Raw genomic sequence first — 16,130 nt, 5'->3', positions numbered from 1 at the left:
TGATACAGCTATGTTATACATATTCATTTACCCTTAATTCCTTATATTTCTACCTGTGTTATTGCAATAGGTATGGAAGGCTTTGTTACAAGAAATGCCTCTTACAGCATTACTAAGGAATCTTGGAAAGATGACTGCTAATTCAGTGCTTGAACCAGGAAACTCAGAAGTGTCTTTAGTATGTGAAAAGCTGTGTAATGAAAAACTGTTAAAAAAGGTAAGCATTACCTTGTTAACTACTACTAATTGAAAAAGTTGGCTCCTAAATTTTGGAAATGCAGTCGGCACGTTTTTTAGGTATTCAGAGACCAAGTTGCACTGACTCTTAAATCTAAGATTAATATGTCCTCATTTTTCTCTTTTCTTTATGAAATAGATTTTTTAGCCATAATAACAAAAATCTAAAAGAAATAGTTACTGTTTTTCACTTGAATTTGACATTTGCTTTCTGTCTTTGTTGTGTTTCTAGGCTCGTATACATCCATTTCATGTTTTAATTGCATTAGAAACTTACAAAACAGGTCATGGGCTCAGAGGAAAACTGAAGTGGTGCCCTGATGAAGAAATTTTGCAAGCTTTGGATGCCGCTTTTTACAAAACATTTAAGGTAATGGTTTGATTTTTATTTTAAAACAAAAGACCCAGTTAGGATTTAATATCTTTTGTAAAAACACATTTTAAAGATAATATTAGTAGTTTAACCATTTTTGATTAGATATTCATTTTTTTCTTAGTTCATTTGAAAATGAATATATAATTAACATTGTAAGCTTATGAATAAAGTATTTCTCTCTACCTTTGGACAACAACCAGTTATCCTAAGATCATTTTGATAAGTTTTAAGTTACCAAATTAAAAAATTTGCATTCCTCTGGAATCCTATGACTTGGTCCTCTGTCCTCTATTTTTCCATTAATCAGTAGTAGATCTCTTCTGTCTTGATAGGAAGTAATTTTTTTAGGAATGGAAATTCTATATCAGAATCATAAGTTAAAAGTTTTGGTTTTAAAAATGTCTTGCTATTCAACAGAATACTAGCAGCCAAATTCAGCAGCAGATTAAAGAGATTATACAAGTGAGACTTATCCTCAAGATACAAGGATCATTCAATATAAGAAAAATCAATGTAATACATCACATTAAAAGACAACATGATATCTCAATTGATGCAGAAAAAGCATTTGACAAAATTCAATACCCTTCCTGATTTAAAAAAAAAAAAAACAGTAAACTAGAAATACAAGTGAACTTCCTCAGTGTGGTAAAGGTCATATGTAAAAAACCCACAGCTATTATACTCAGCGGTAAAAGACTGAAATCATTTCCCTTAAGAATGAGACAAGGATGCCCACTTTTTCAAACACTTTGATTCCGTATATACTGGAAGTTCTAGCAGTTAGGAAAGGAAAAGAAATAAAAGGCATCCAGATTGAAAATTATCTCTGTTCTCAGATGCCATGATCTTATATGCAGAAAACCGTAAAGAATCCACAAAACAATACTAGAGCTAACATGGATTCAGCAGAGTTCCAGGATATAAATTCAACAGGCAAAGATCAGCAGTATTTCTATATAGTAGCAGTGACCAGTTCAAAACAAAGTTAAGAAAACATTTCCATTTACAGTAGCATCAAAAATAATGAAAGGGGCTTCCCTGGTGGCGCAGTAGTTGAGAGTCTGCCTGTCGATGCAGGGGACACAGGTTCATGCCCCGGCCCGGGAAGATCCCACGTGCCGCGGAGCGGCTGGGCCCGTGAGCCATGGCCGCTGAGCCTGCGCATCCGGAGCCTGTGCTCCGCAACGGGAGAGGCCACGACAGTGAGAGGCCTGCGTACCACAAAAAAAAAAAAATAATAATAATAATGAAAGACTTTGGAATAAGTTTAACTAAGGAATGTAAGACTTATATACTGAAAGTGCAAAACAGTACTGAAAGAAATTTAAGAAGAAATAAATAAATGGGAAGACATCCTATGTTCATAGTTTGGAAGATTTAATAATGTTAAGATGCCAGTACTACCCAAAGCAGTCTACAGATTAAGTGCAATCCCTATGGCAAGTTTAGCAGAAATAGAAAAACCCATCCTAAAATTTATATGGACTCTCAAAGGACCCCAATCTTGAAAAGAAAGTTGGAAGACCCACACTTCCAAACTTAGGATTTCAAAAATTACTACAAAGCTACAGTAATCAAAACAGTGTAGTATAAATAGACATATAGACCAATGGAATAGAATAGAGAGCCTAGAATTAAACTCTCAGATATACAGTCAATTGATTTTGACTAGAGTGTCAACACAGTTCAATGGGGAAAAGATAGTCTTTAACAAATGGCGCTGGGAAAACTGGATAGCCACATGCAAAAGTATGAAGTTGGACCATTACTTTACACGACATACAAAATTTAACTCAAAGTGGATCAGTGACCTACATATAAGAGCTAAAACTATAAAACTCTTAAAACAAGACATACTGTAAAAGCTTCATTACATTGGGTTTGGCAATAGATTCTTAGATATGATACCAAAAACACAGACAACAGAAGAAAAAGTAGATAAATTGGACTTCATCAAAATTTAAATCTTCTCTGCATCAAAGGACACTATCAAGTGAGTGAAAAGATAACCTGCAGAAAAGAAAATATTTGCAGATCGTCTATCTTGCAGGGGTTTAATGTCCAGAATATATATGTAGATAACTCCTACAACTCAACAGTAAAGGTATAAACAACCCAGTTCAAAAATGGGCAAAGTACTTGAACAGACATTTCTCCAAGGAGGGTAAACAAATGGCCAGTTAAGCACATGGAAAGATGCTCAGTATCATTAGTCATCAGGCAAATGCAAATGAAAACCACAATGAGATGCCACTTCACACTTAGTTGTGTGGCTCTGGCCATCCAGCAATTCCACCACCTGTATATATTACCCAAAAGAATTGAATACAGGAACTCATACAGATACTTGTACATAGATGTTGATACAAGCATTATTCACAGCAGCAAAAAGGTGGAAACAACCCAAGTATTCATCAAGAGATGAATGGATAAACGAAATATGCTATATACATATAGTGGAGTATTCAGCCTTACAAAGTAGTAGAATTTGAAAGATGCTACAACATGAATGAACCTTGAAAACACTGTGCTAGGTGAAATAAGCCAGACACAAAAGGACAAGAATTCTATGATTCCACTCATGAGGTTTCTAGAATATGCAGATTCATGGATAAAGAAAGTAAAATAGAAGTCGTCTAGGGCTAGAGGGAGGTGGGAATGGGGAGTACTGTTAGTGGGTACAGAGCTTCTGTTTGGGATGATGAGAAAGTTCTGGAAATAGATAGTAATAGTGGTTACATAACATTCTGAATGTACTTAATGCCACTGAATTGTACACTTAAAAATGATTAAAACTAAATTTTATGTTATTTGTATTTTACCACAAAAAACTTTCTTGCTAGAAATTCCCACTTTACTTCCTGTGGAAAGATTAAAAAGAAAGGAAGATGATAACTTCTTTAAATTACTAAATAGGCCATCTTATTTCCTTTGTTTTACCTCTAGTAAAACTAAGCATTTGTAATTGTCAATTGGTAAATCAAAAATCAGGCCTTTGGGGCTTCCCTGGTGGCGCAGTGGTTGAGAGTCCGCCTGCCGATGCAGGGGACACGGGTTCGCGCCCCGGTCTGGGAGGATCCCGCATGCCGCGGAGCGGCTGGGCCCGTGAGCCATGGCCGCTGGGCCTGCGCGTCCGGAGCCTGTGCTCCGCAACGGGAGAGGCCACAACAGTGAGAGGCCCGTGCACCGCAAAAAAAAAAAAAAAAAAAAAAAAAAAAAAAAAATCAGGCCTTTTATCTTAGTCTTTTGAATGAAAATTAAGTAAATATGATTCGTTAGAAATTTAATCTACTTATAATTTCTTTGATTGCTTTTAATGATTGTTTGGTTTTGTTTTCTCTTTAGACAGTTGAGCCAGCTGGAAAGCGTTTCTTACTGGCAATTGATGTCAGTGCTTCTATGAACCAAAGAGTTTTGGGTAGTGTACTCAACGCTAGCACAGTAGCCGCAGCAATGTGCATGGTGAGAACACCTAAGACAATTCAGGATTCTGCCACCCTAAACATGTTTACCCTGGGACAAAACTATAAAGTTGGATATGATCAAGAATTATATTTTCACTTGTTTTAAGCAAAGCTTTAAGTATTATATATATACTTGAGTATACTTGTATATACTTTTATACTTAGGTATATACAATATTGTAGGTACATTGAAAAAGCATGTCTAAAAAAAAGTCAGAGTAGAAATTTTAATTTTACAACAACAGATTAAATATTACCAGTATTTTTAAGGAAATAGATAATGCTTAGAGAAATTATTAATGAATATAGATGTTAAAAGATCAGGAACTAATAATAACAGCCAGGAGACCTGTTCTAGCCTGACTCTGTCGCTGAATAACAAGTAAATGAACCATAGGCGAGCTTCTTAGCTTCTCTTCTGTGGTTTATTCCTTATTTAATAAAATGAGAAGAATAATATATACTCTATTTGCTTCAAAGGATTGTTGTGAAAACCAGTTTTTTTATAAGAGTTTGTGAAAGTACTTTGAAAGTTATACCACTGTTACTGTGTAGTTTCCAAACACAGTAATATAAGTTTAGAAATAAAAGTAAGCATCATAGGGTATTTTCTTTTAAAGATGAACTTCAAGATACTGTATTTGTTTCCCCCAAATCTACTGAAAATTACTACCATTGAATTTTTCAGGTTGTCACACGAACAGAAAAAGATTCTCATATAGTTGCTTTTTCAGATGAAATGGTACCATGTCCAGTGACTACAGATATGACCTTACAACAGGTTTTAATGGCTATGAGCCAGGTAAGAAACTGTTTTATTCAGTTTACTTAACATGTATTATATAAAAATTTATTGATGTCATTCCTGATATTAATAAATTTGTGAGAACAAATTGTTTCATCTCAACTTTCTCATGAACACACAATCAGAAATATATTTACAAGCTTTGGGAAAGCCTATATATTGGGTCTAAACAAAATAACCTATAAAATAGTATTTTTAAGTATTTAATTATTTCAGACACGTCAGTACAGAAATGAGGGCATTTTCTTGTATTCTTATCCATGTTTTTTTTCCGAGTTAGATCCCAGCAGGTGGAACTGATTGCTCTCTTCCAATGATCTGGGCTCAAAACACAAATACAGCTGCCGATGTCTTCATAGTATTCACTGATAACGAGACCTTTGCTGGACATGTCCATCCTGCCGTTGCTCTGAGGGAATATCGAAAGGTAAGATAAACTCTAATATTCTTTCTCACCCCAAATAAGATTCAATTCTCAAACATTCACTATATTTTTCAAAAAGTGATACTGAAGGTAGTTCTGTACCTTTGTATAGGAATGTTAACGCCAGTTCTGGACTCAGTAGTTCTGTACCTTTGTATAGGAATATAACACCAGTTCTGGAAATAAGGAAGTACTGCCTACACATATATAATTTATTTCAACCAGTTCCAGTTCCATACATTTTAATATCCTTTGCAAACAGTATTTTCAATAATAATCAAAATGTTTGTTACCTCAACTGTAAATTTTTAGTGATTCAGTGTGCTCCTTGAAAAATTAAAGCATCATTTCTGAGTTTTGCTAAGGATTACATAAACCTAAAGCAAAGCTGTAATCTGTGTTTTAAGCTTTATGGGTATTTCTGTGTTCTAATCAGTGCTCTCTAGTTGAGCTTTCTGAAATGATGGAATTGTTCTATATATGCACTATCCAGTATGAAATCTACCAGTCACGTGGCCTGTGGAGCACTTGAATTGTGGCGAGTGTGACCGGAAGTGGAAATAGAGCTTGATGAAGAGCAGTGGTTCTCAAAGTGTGATTTCCCTACTAGCAGCCTTAGCATCACCTGGCACCTTGTTAGAAATGAATATTCCTGGGCCCCATGGGAGACCTGCTAAATCAGGAACTCTGGGGTGGGACTGTGTTTTAACAAGCCCTTCCGGGGATTCTAATGTATGCTTAAGTTTGAGAACAAGTGAGAGAACGGAATTCGGAGTCAAGACAGCCTGGGTTCTGAGCCCTGGGCCTTTCTCGTTGTACTAACTGTGGATCCAAGTGAATTATCAATATTTAACTGATACATGTCATAGTAGTATATCACTACTGTGATATGTGCCATAGTTGTTAAAAGTACTACTTAGCTTTTACGGTTGTTATAACAATTACATTAGATAAATTGCCTAAAGAGCTCATGGTGTCTGACATAGTGCACACTCATTGATTGTTGGTTTTTCTCAAAAACTCAATTATTTTAGCCTGAAATCATAGCTGTAGAGAACAGGTTATTACATGTGATGTATATGTTATACATAGCAAAGTCATAAACCAAAAATCGATAACCCCAGGGAACTGTTTCCTTATATACATCCTTACATACTGCCTCAGGGTTTGACATGCTGGTAAAAATGTCATGCCCCTGAATATCCTGAATAGTTTCGTAAGTACACAGTCCCTATGCCGCTCAGGAATGTGTTCTGTGCCCGTAAAATGACTAATAACTATTGAACAAAGAAGCAGGAATTTCAGGCAGGTTCTTGACACGTTTATTAACGTTCTATTCTTCTGAAGATCACATAGTCTGGCCCCAGAAGATTGAGATTTTATGGAGGAAAAACAAATTGGCTTTGTAATGAAAAGCTGTGATAGAATTTAAAGTGTTTTAATTTCAGGTTAAATTTTGCTTACATACTATTTTTAAAATATTTTTGATCTTTTCCTACAGAATATGGATATTCCAGCTAAGTTGATTGTTTGTGGAATGACATCAAATGGTTTTACCATTGCAGACCCAGATGATAGAGGCATGTTGGATATGTGTGGCTTTGATACTGGAGCTCTGGACGTGATTCGAAGTTTCACATTAGATATGATTTAATCATAAGCACCAGCACAGTCTAAGAGGTCCATTGCCATCAGTGATCTCGCTAATACACCGCTACTTCCCAGCTAATCTTAATCCAATGAAAGACAGTAGGATGATGGTATAGTATGTGCATAATGGAAAGTTTACCTTACCAAAAAAAAAAAAAAAAAAAAAAGGAAGGAACAATAAGATGAGCCCAAAGTTCTTTCTGTCTGTTAAACTAGGTCTTGGGAAATAGCTTCAGAATACACTGTAGCCCCCTCTATCTAATAGAGAACTTCTTGTTGAGAGACTGTAAAATAGTCAAACAGTTTTGCTTTGGTGAATAATCACATTTGTACTTAAGAGAGAGCCAAAAGTGTAAGTAGTTCCATATCATGTTACTTATTTGAGAAATGCCTAAAGTTTTCTTAAATGTTTTCATTGGTAAAGGACAACTTTGATAATGTCCAAATATTCTGAAATGCACTGGACCATGTAACTGTGATGGAATATAAAACTCATTTGTAAACTTTTATACCAAGGGGGTTAAAAAAACAAACAAAAAAAACAAAGACATTTGATTATGAATGAGTTTTACAAATTCCTCTAACAGTTTTCTACAGTCACATAAATAGCAGCTTTCTCAGTCAGTGAAAAAGATATTTTGTTTCTGTGGTTTAATTTACACTTGTAGAATTGTTACCATTAACCAGAAACATAAGGGAAACCCCTGAGAAGAGATCTGAAGTTTGTGTCAGCTGAGGAAGTCTATTTTGGTTTGCTTTTGTTTGTTTATTGCTGTGAGTGAGGGGCATGACTTGACATTTTCCTCTGGCTTATAACAACATAGCCACATGTATGCACACTTTTTTTTTTCATTCCCTTAAATGAAAACAGATATTTCAAGCATTTAACTCCCCCTATTCATAATCTGAAAGTATGACAATTAAAATCTCAAACATAGGCAGATTAGCTTTTTCCTTACTTTAAAAATATTGTTTTAATTACTTTTATCTATTTTTTTAGCCAATTGTAAATGGGTTTTAGATATTTCTAATTGTAAACATGTTAGTGGCCTCCTCTCTCTTTGTCCATTATTCATCTGTGGCTTTGTCCATTATTCATTTGTGACAAAACATTCTTTTTTGATAGTATAAAAAAAAATAAAGCAAGGTAATAAAGGCAATTTTTGTGTGGCATATTATCACTAACCAGTCTGTAAGAAATTAATTTTTTCTATTTTATTTGTGTATATTAAACTTCCTGTTCATTATAAAGTGCATTATTTTCTTGAGCAAGTATCCCTTCTTTGTGGGGAGGTTTAACCTGTTGAACTGCCAGTATATTTGCTCATAATTATATCATGGCTGTCTAAGATAATGTGCACATAAAACTTCAGTTTTTATGTATTGTTCTTTAAATGTATTTAAAGATTTACTGGGGATTTATAAAGCCCTTCTCAATATTATATGAAAAGTCAAACTAGTAAATGTAAATTATACTTTCACGTGCTTGGGGGTTAGAGGTTTTGTTTTGCGGGGCAGGGGACTTAAGTAATGTTAAAATTTGTGTATTTTCTTCTGTTTCATGAGAAATTTGGGCTCTGGGCGTAACAAGACTATGTTCCTTTCAAACTTATTTGATATATTAATGCTGGCCTTGTCTGATATGTAGCTCTTCCTTCAAGGCCACGGGTAGCAATTTGTAAATATTATGATTTACCTGATTTTTTTGTCAGCAAAGCTAGTAGCACCACTACCCGCCCCCACCCCAAAAAAAATACATGGCTTCTGATATCTTTGTTTTTTATCCTCTGTCAGGCATTGGATTTGACATGTTAGCTACTTTTGATACATTAAAATTTATGTTCAGATTGAATTTAAAGTTTAAAGAACCTAACAGAATTTTGTAATAGTACTTGAATTCTTTAAGTAAACCCCAAATCTTCTTAAATTAAAAATTATAACATGATCTAACTTTTTATTCCTAATAGAAAGTGGAATATAGTATAAACGTTTATTTCCTTCAGTTAAACACTATTTCTATATTGTTTTTAGACAGCTATGTTTAGGAACTAATATTAAATCCATCAGAGAAGTAAGATTAGATGTGACTTTTTTGAAGTCACATAGGTAAGTCTATTAAATGGTAAGATTTGAGAAAGAAAAAACTAAAAGCCACCACTGAAGGTAGCTTTATTTTCAAATCATGGAGCTTTCGAGCTGGAAGAAACCTTAGAAATTTAAAAGGTAATTGTTTGAGTTAGGTTAGGGGTCCATGGTCTGAGAGAGTGTGACTTTGGAGCCCTAGATCTAGTAGATCTAGAAACCTTGGTCTCTTCATTCCCATTCCAGTGTTCACTTCCCCACAAAATGGGAAGACATTGACTTACAAGAGTAGGTGATAAAACAGAATTATTCAAGACTTTTATCTTTTTAGGTATTAGGAAATAACGTATATACATGATTGCTTTAGGAGTAGAAAAACAGAACTTGTGAACATGTATACTTCTGTAGTTCATAGTAACCCTCAAGCACAATTAATGTCTTAATAACCTGTATTGCTATATAACATAGTCATATAGAAAGAATAAAAAAACTTTACCTCATTATGAATAAAATGTACTCAAGTGATAAAGAAGTTTTATTTTCTCAATTACTTCTAGCATTACTGCTGATTAGGAAAATGTTGCTTCTAAAAAACAATCTTGAGAAAAGTAAACTTTATTTCCTAGAAAATATGTAAATATTTTCAGGATATAGTTGTAATTAGTAAAACAAAACCGAATCTTATGATCCTACCCTATCCCTGTTAGTTGAAATTTCTTGGAAATTCCACTTATTAACACTTATGTATTATTTAGTTTAGTAATCATTTTAGGAAATATTGGTGAGGAAGACACTAGTGCGTGGGATTTGTGCCCTTCTGGAGCCTCTTTTGCTTTATCTAACTTACTGTGTGACTGTAGACAACCACCTTAACCTATGTGCTTCAATTTTGCTATCTTTAAAAAGTAACATATCTGATGCTTGGATCATAGACGAATCAATGATTTTATATCTGTATAAAACTTGAAATTGGGAAGAAGACTTGCAAAGAAATTAGAACTTTTTTTAAAAATTAAAAACACTTTTAATAGGATATATGTTTTGAAAGATAAAATGTTTTAGAAAAACAGCTCAGTAGGCTCAATAATTTTTTTAAACACTCCTGTTCTGAATGGGAAAATGTGGAAAAAAAATTTTAACAGTAAAGGTAATGACTAAAGAAGTCACTCTTCTCTGATAAGAGAAAGAAGGAATATATTCCATTAGATAGATCAAGAAAAACTAACTCATACTCTAAATGAGAAGATGGTCTTACAAACATTTGCTTAATCTTTTAAAATAATAGGTAAATCTACAAATGATAGAATATCAGTTAATCAGGATTTTTTTCTGCAAAACAATTTAAAATTATTTTGGAAATTTAAGATAGAATTTCTGAATAAATTTGAGGATCTGACAATTAAGTAAGAAACATCTTTAGAAGCACAGTAAAGCTACATCTAAATAATTAAAGGGAAATGATTGTGATCACTTATTGGACTTATTTCAATTTGACCTAAAGATGATATACCCACAGATCTCTTGATGAGTCCCTTACAGTTAGTAATCACAAATGAAAAATTCTGGTCTTGTATACCACAGACTTCGGTGATTCGTTAAGGCTATATCCCCTCTAGAGAAATGTCAGATAGCTTCAATATAAACATGCACAAGGGAGAATTAGAAAAAAGATAAGTTAAACTATTTCATTAGTTGTATTTACTGTATGCGTTTAATTTAGTATATATCCCAGTTACTTGCTCCCTAGTCCCTTATTTGTTGGAAGATTCCTTCTATACCTTTTTTTTTTTTCTTTTAAAACTCCTTTCTTCTGACATTTTTGTCTTCTGTTTTTCTAGTCCTGCTGTACCTGAGTAATAAAATAAATGATAGGAAAGTCACCCGTATTTAGGTTTGGGATACATCTTGCAGATTGCTTTTTGTCCCATATAGATTTAAGGTCATATTGTTTTCAAATTAATAATGGGCAGGTCTCCTGGAACAGTAATTAAATTGATAAATTCTTTCCCCAAATCAAGTTATATTGTATACCTTTTATATTAGATGTTTGCAGAAATTTTGTGGCCTTTGAATAGGATCAGTTATTCAGCCTTTGTTTGCAATTATAGATGTACCTAGCTCTTAGAAAAAGCACTCGTTGAAAAATAAGTGAATACTCTTTCAGAAAATAGCATGTCTCAGTGCTCATATTTCCATAATTATAAGACTACCCACAAAATCTTTGTCTACCAAATACTTCTCAGAGCTTATATATACATGGCTTGTAGCATAAAAGGTCTTGTAAATGACATGTATCCACATTCAACATTTTTTTAATTGGTGTTTTATTTGCTTTTGAAAAATTATTATGAAGTTAATTTAAAAATTAATCCTATGGTAATATTTTTCATGTAGAAAACTAATAATGTAGTTAAACTTACTGTCTGAATAGAATTATAATAAATGACACATTTTCCTAAACCCTGAAAATACCAAATTATACAGGAAATTGGTAGAAAGAAACAAACTTAGGAGTTACGTTCCAAAATTCAGTTACTAAAATTAAGGTGATTATTTTCAATGAGAATTAATTTTGTAAATACAATGAAAAGATGTTTCTGAGCCTAAGGAGATTTTTCCCTTTGCTTCTATTTAATTTAGCACCACCATGTGTCATATTAATTTTATGAACACAAGTGATAATATACTTCATTTTAAAATATATTTAAATTTCTCTGCTTTTAGAAGTTATCAGAATCTGTTCTTGAACAAAAGAAATAGTAAGTTAGCTACACTTCGCTGGCTTCACTTAATGAATACTTGGATTGTTAAGTGTAGTAAATGAGGTTAAAGTCTTGCTATATATCATTACCACATAATTGATGGAATATTATATCAATACAATCATTGTATTGAAACTTCTGTTTAAATTACTTATTAGGCTTTATTTGAAATGTAAACTGTTTAGAATCCATAGATAGCCAAATTAAACGTAGTATACAATTAATGAATAGTAACCAAGAAAAAGTGTTTTTGTTCACTATTATTCTAAAGATGGACTGCTTGCAATTCGGTATGGTGTGACTAGACATAACTTGTAAAGCATTTGAGTTATATTTTCTTCCTTTTATTGCCAGCTTCTGATAGTGAAGAAATTCTCCAAGAGATGAGATATATGAAATCATCTTTTTTAAAAAAATTGAATGGGGAAGAGGTGTTATAATCTAGTTCTAAACTGTCCATTTGCTTTATATAAAGGCTTTGATTTCCATATTTGACCACTCAATAAATATTTAAATTATACATACTAATGGCTGCATAGAATAAAATTAAGTATGCAAGAGCCTTAAAGTGAAAAAAAATGAGCCTTCTGACTGCCTTAAAATATGACTAGCTCTCCAACACAGGCATACGTACTTTGCATAGGGTCTGTTCATTAAGTAATGCCTTAATAGTGTCAGTGTTTCTGAAGTATAGAACTCGAAAGGTATTTTACAGCTTTCTCTTTTACATAAAGAATGGAAATTTAATTATTAAGTTTTAAAACCTGATTGTACATTAGCTGTTTAAGCACCCGTTAACAGGATAATCTAGGGACACTGATGTGTTATACATACATGACTGTTAACATCAGTAATATTTTGTGGTAGTTTAAGGTTTTTTATTGTTTTGTATAACAAATTATCCAGGAAGCTGGACTCTGTAACTGATCTCCAAGGACCAAGTTGCATATTTAAACACTCTGAATGAAAAATATAGTTGTACAGTTCCAAAAATGATTAATTTTTTAAGGGAATTTTTCAAGACAAAAGGCAAATATTTTGTTTCAAGCCTACCAGCAAATTCATTCAAAGAAGTGAATATAGTTGTAAGACATTGCGACTATTGCAATAAAAAGTATCCAGGCCAGTGATGTTTAATTACGTTCACATTTTTACATTCACTTTGCCTTTCAAAGCAGGAATATTTTATAAAAATGAGAGAACACTTTAAATTGTCAAGCTGGTGCTTAAAAGTATATAAAGTTCAATTTATAACAAGTTCCATTTCAAAGGAAAGGGATGCTGAAAGGAGGGGCAGGGGGTTTCCTAGGCCTGTTGTTGATCAACTCACTGATAACTTTGTTGAGTCTTCCAAGTTTTCACTGTAAATAACATACCTAGCAATGTAATTCTGCTGTCTTCTGATAGAAAATGGATGAAATACTAATGTATGAAATTTATTTCATGACAAAACAGTTTTCACCGATACTGTGAAATCTGGACTCTCCCTTCTAGCCCTGCAAAACCCCATACTGGATAAATCATTTTAGACATGGAGTGCAGGTGGGCACAATGTGAACTGTTTCTGGTCACTTGTATTATTGTAAAAACTGATAGATGTACCAAATAAACTATGCACATCAAGTAATTGTCTTTCCATTTCTTTAAAGAAGAATTTTAAGGTTATTATATGCCTTATAAAATGTAAGTCTCTTAGCAATCTTATAATATTTGAATAAGATGAAATTAAGGTTTGACCATTCATATTGGTCTTAAAATGCCTCTACTTGTATATAACTATTACTTAATTATTTAAAAATATGTGGTTGGGGATTCTTTTCCAATGGATATTAATTATAGGATCAAAACGACTGGATTTAATAAAGGTGCATATTCTTAAAGAGTTTAAAACAGGATTCTTTTGTGAAAAAAAATTCAAAGTTGCCTTTGGGAGTGGGAGAGGGATAAATTAGGAGTTTGAGATGAACATACACACACTACTATATACAAAATAGATAACCAACAAGGACCTACTGTATAGCACAGGGAACTATACTCAATACTTTGTAATAACCTATAAGGGAAAAGGATCTGAAAAAGAATGGATATATATATCTAACCGAATCACTCTGCTGTATACCTGAAACTAATCCAACATTGTAAATCAACTATACTTCAATAAAAAATTTTAAAAGTAAGAAAAAAGTTGCCTTTGGGAAAAGTTAACACCAAAAGTCAACTATGCAAATAAAAATATTTAAGTGCCAATTTGCAGAAATTTCTTTTCTCTGAATTCCCATAAGACTTTCATATTAAAAGTTCTAAGATCTGAGCTGTAGGTTATGAAGAAGATTGAGAACAAGTTACATATGAATATACCCGCCAAAACTTTGAATATTTGCTCGATTTTATAGTTCTCCATTTAAAGATGACAGTGAACAGTTGTATGGAGAAAGGAAGATCACAAACTACAGTGGACCCTTGAACGGCTGGTTGGACCCTTGAACAGCGGTCGGTTGAATCTGGGCATGCAGAACCTTGGATGCAGAGGGCTGACTATAAATTATACTTGGATTTTCAAGGTGGGGGTTGGAGCCCCTAACCCCTGCGTTGTTCCAGAGGTCAACTGTATACATTTCCTCATAGATGAAGAAAACTAAACTTCAAAAAACTTTACTTTAAACCTTATCAAGAAAACTTGCCTTTAAAAACTACGTTCAAATAGTATTTTTAAAAATATTAGTAAATAATAAAATCCAGATATATTTAAACAAACAAATGACCCCTTTTTTTCTCAGCAGCTTTTCAGCTTCCCAATTAAATATCTTGGCAATTTATGTGTAAGTTGATTAGTGATAAAGTAAGAAAACAAATGGCCCATTTTTAAAATATTAAACAGTATGTCTTTCAGATCTTAACATTAAAAATAGAGCACCAAAAAAAAAACGGTATCATTACTTTTCCTTAAACTGGTCATGATTTTCTTTCTAACCTGTGGTTTTGGAAAGAAAACAGAGCTGCTGAAACCCCTCATACCTAGTTTTGCCTTAGGTTTATATTATACTTTATATATATATATGTATATATACTTTTATCTAGCTGTAATTTATGGTGTCATGGACTGAATGTGTCTCCCCCAAATTTATGCTGAAACCCTCATCCCCAGCACCAATTATATGAGTTTTTCCACTGAGAATCTGTTACAGTCCCCTATCAAAATCTCTTCCTGTTAACCCTCGGCTTTGTAACTAGCCCCTGCACAGCTAGTTAAATCCTCGGTCAGCCAGGATTGGCCTGTCATCGCGGCAGCTGCTCAGACCCACAAGACTGTCCCCTCCAGCCCTCACTTCAGATGCCAATCTCAAGTCCAGGTGGTCGCCAGTGCTTTTCCCAACCAGATAAAGACGGGATTCCACCAACCCTCTCCCTCCCTCCTTGGCTTTGATTCGTTTGCTAGAGCAGCTAACAGAACTCAGAGATAACATTTTACTTTCTGGATTTCCAGTTTACGATAAAAGCCTCTAACTCAGGAACAGCCAGTAGTAAGAGAAGTATAGAGCAAAGTATGGGGAAAGGGGAGAGCTTCCGTGTTCTCTCTGGGCACTTTGTTCTCCCCCAATCTCCACGTTTTCACCAACCAGGGAGCTTCACGAATCCTGTCCTTTTGGGTTTTTACAGAGGCTTCATTACGCAGGCAGGATTGATTAGCCATTGATGATTGAACGCAATCTCCAGCCCTTCTCCCTTCCCCAGAGGTCGGAGGTAGGGCTGATATTTCCAACCTTCTAATCACAAGCTTCCCCAGGCAACCAGCCTCCATCCTCAGGAGCTTTCCAAAAAACACCTCATTAACATAACCAAAGACAATTTAATCTTCTCACAGGAAATTCCAGGGGTTTCAGCTGTGTGCTAGGAATGGCATGAAGACCAAATATATATTCAATATAAATCACAATATCACACGAGGGAACAGATTTCCTCTACTCTCTAACAGAGCATAGCAAGCACGCAAGAATTTTGCATCATGACACAATGCAAAATAAAGGGCTAAAGGAATGCCTCCACTGTTCCATTCCAGTTATAACTTATCACGTGAGAATGAAATAGTCCAAATTCTTGCTTTATCAAGGTCTAACGACAGCTGAATAGACCATGTAGGAAGCATCATTGAGGGCAAATGGCAAAAAAAGCTACCAGCTGTTTTCTGCAGGACTATCCCAGTTCTCTGATCCATCTTGACCAGAAAGCAGACGCTCACCGCTTTTCTCTTTTTTTTTTTTCTGGTACGCGGGCCTCTCACTGCTGCAGCCTCTCCCGTTGCGGAGCACAGGCTCCGGACGCGCAGGCT

At 34.1% G+C, this 16,130-nt stretch overlaps 2 protein-coding genes across 4 annotated transcripts in view; one reads left to right on the top strand and one right to left on the bottom strand.

Moving 5' to 3' along the window:
* RO60 (Ro60, Y RNA binding protein) overlaps window positions 1-10,813 on the top strand; it is a 26,891-nt gene extending 16,078 nt beyond the window's left edge. For all 3 annotated transcript variants that reach the window (XM_024130701.3, XM_028488302.2, XM_007116793.3), the window contains exons 4-9: window positions 71-217; window positions 470-607; window positions 3,962-4,078; window positions 4,769-4,882; window positions 5,166-5,312; window positions 6,811-10,813. In XM_024130701.3, coding sequence (XP_023986469.1) covers window positions 71-217; window positions 470-607; window positions 3,962-4,078; window positions 4,769-4,882; window positions 5,166-5,312; window positions 6,811-6,963 — 816 coding nt within the window. In that variant the 3' untranslated portion in view covers window positions 6,964-10,813. The remainder of the gene's footprint in view (window positions 1-70; window positions 218-469; window positions 608-3,961; window positions 4,079-4,768; window positions 4,883-5,165; window positions 5,313-6,810) is intronic.
* GLRX2 (glutaredoxin 2) overlaps window positions 5,157-16,130 on the bottom strand; it is a 17,971-nt gene continuing 6,997 nt past the window's right edge. The window contains exon 5 of the mRNA XM_024130702.3: window positions 5,157-5,294. Coding sequence (XP_023986470.2) covers window positions 5,248-5,294 — 47 coding nt within the window. The 3' untranslated portion in view covers window positions 5,157-5,247. The remainder of the gene's footprint in view (window positions 5,295-16,130) is intronic.

Source organism: Physeter macrocephalus, chromosome 4, assembly GCF_002837175.3.
Source record: "Physeter macrocephalus isolate SW-GA chromosome 4, ASM283717v5, whole genome shotgun sequence".
NCBI lineage: Eukaryota > Metazoa > Chordata > Mammalia > Artiodactyla > Physeteridae > Physeter > Physeter macrocephalus.
Note: the sequence above shows the minus strand (reverse complement) of the source record. Positions and strands in the feature narration are given on the sequence as shown.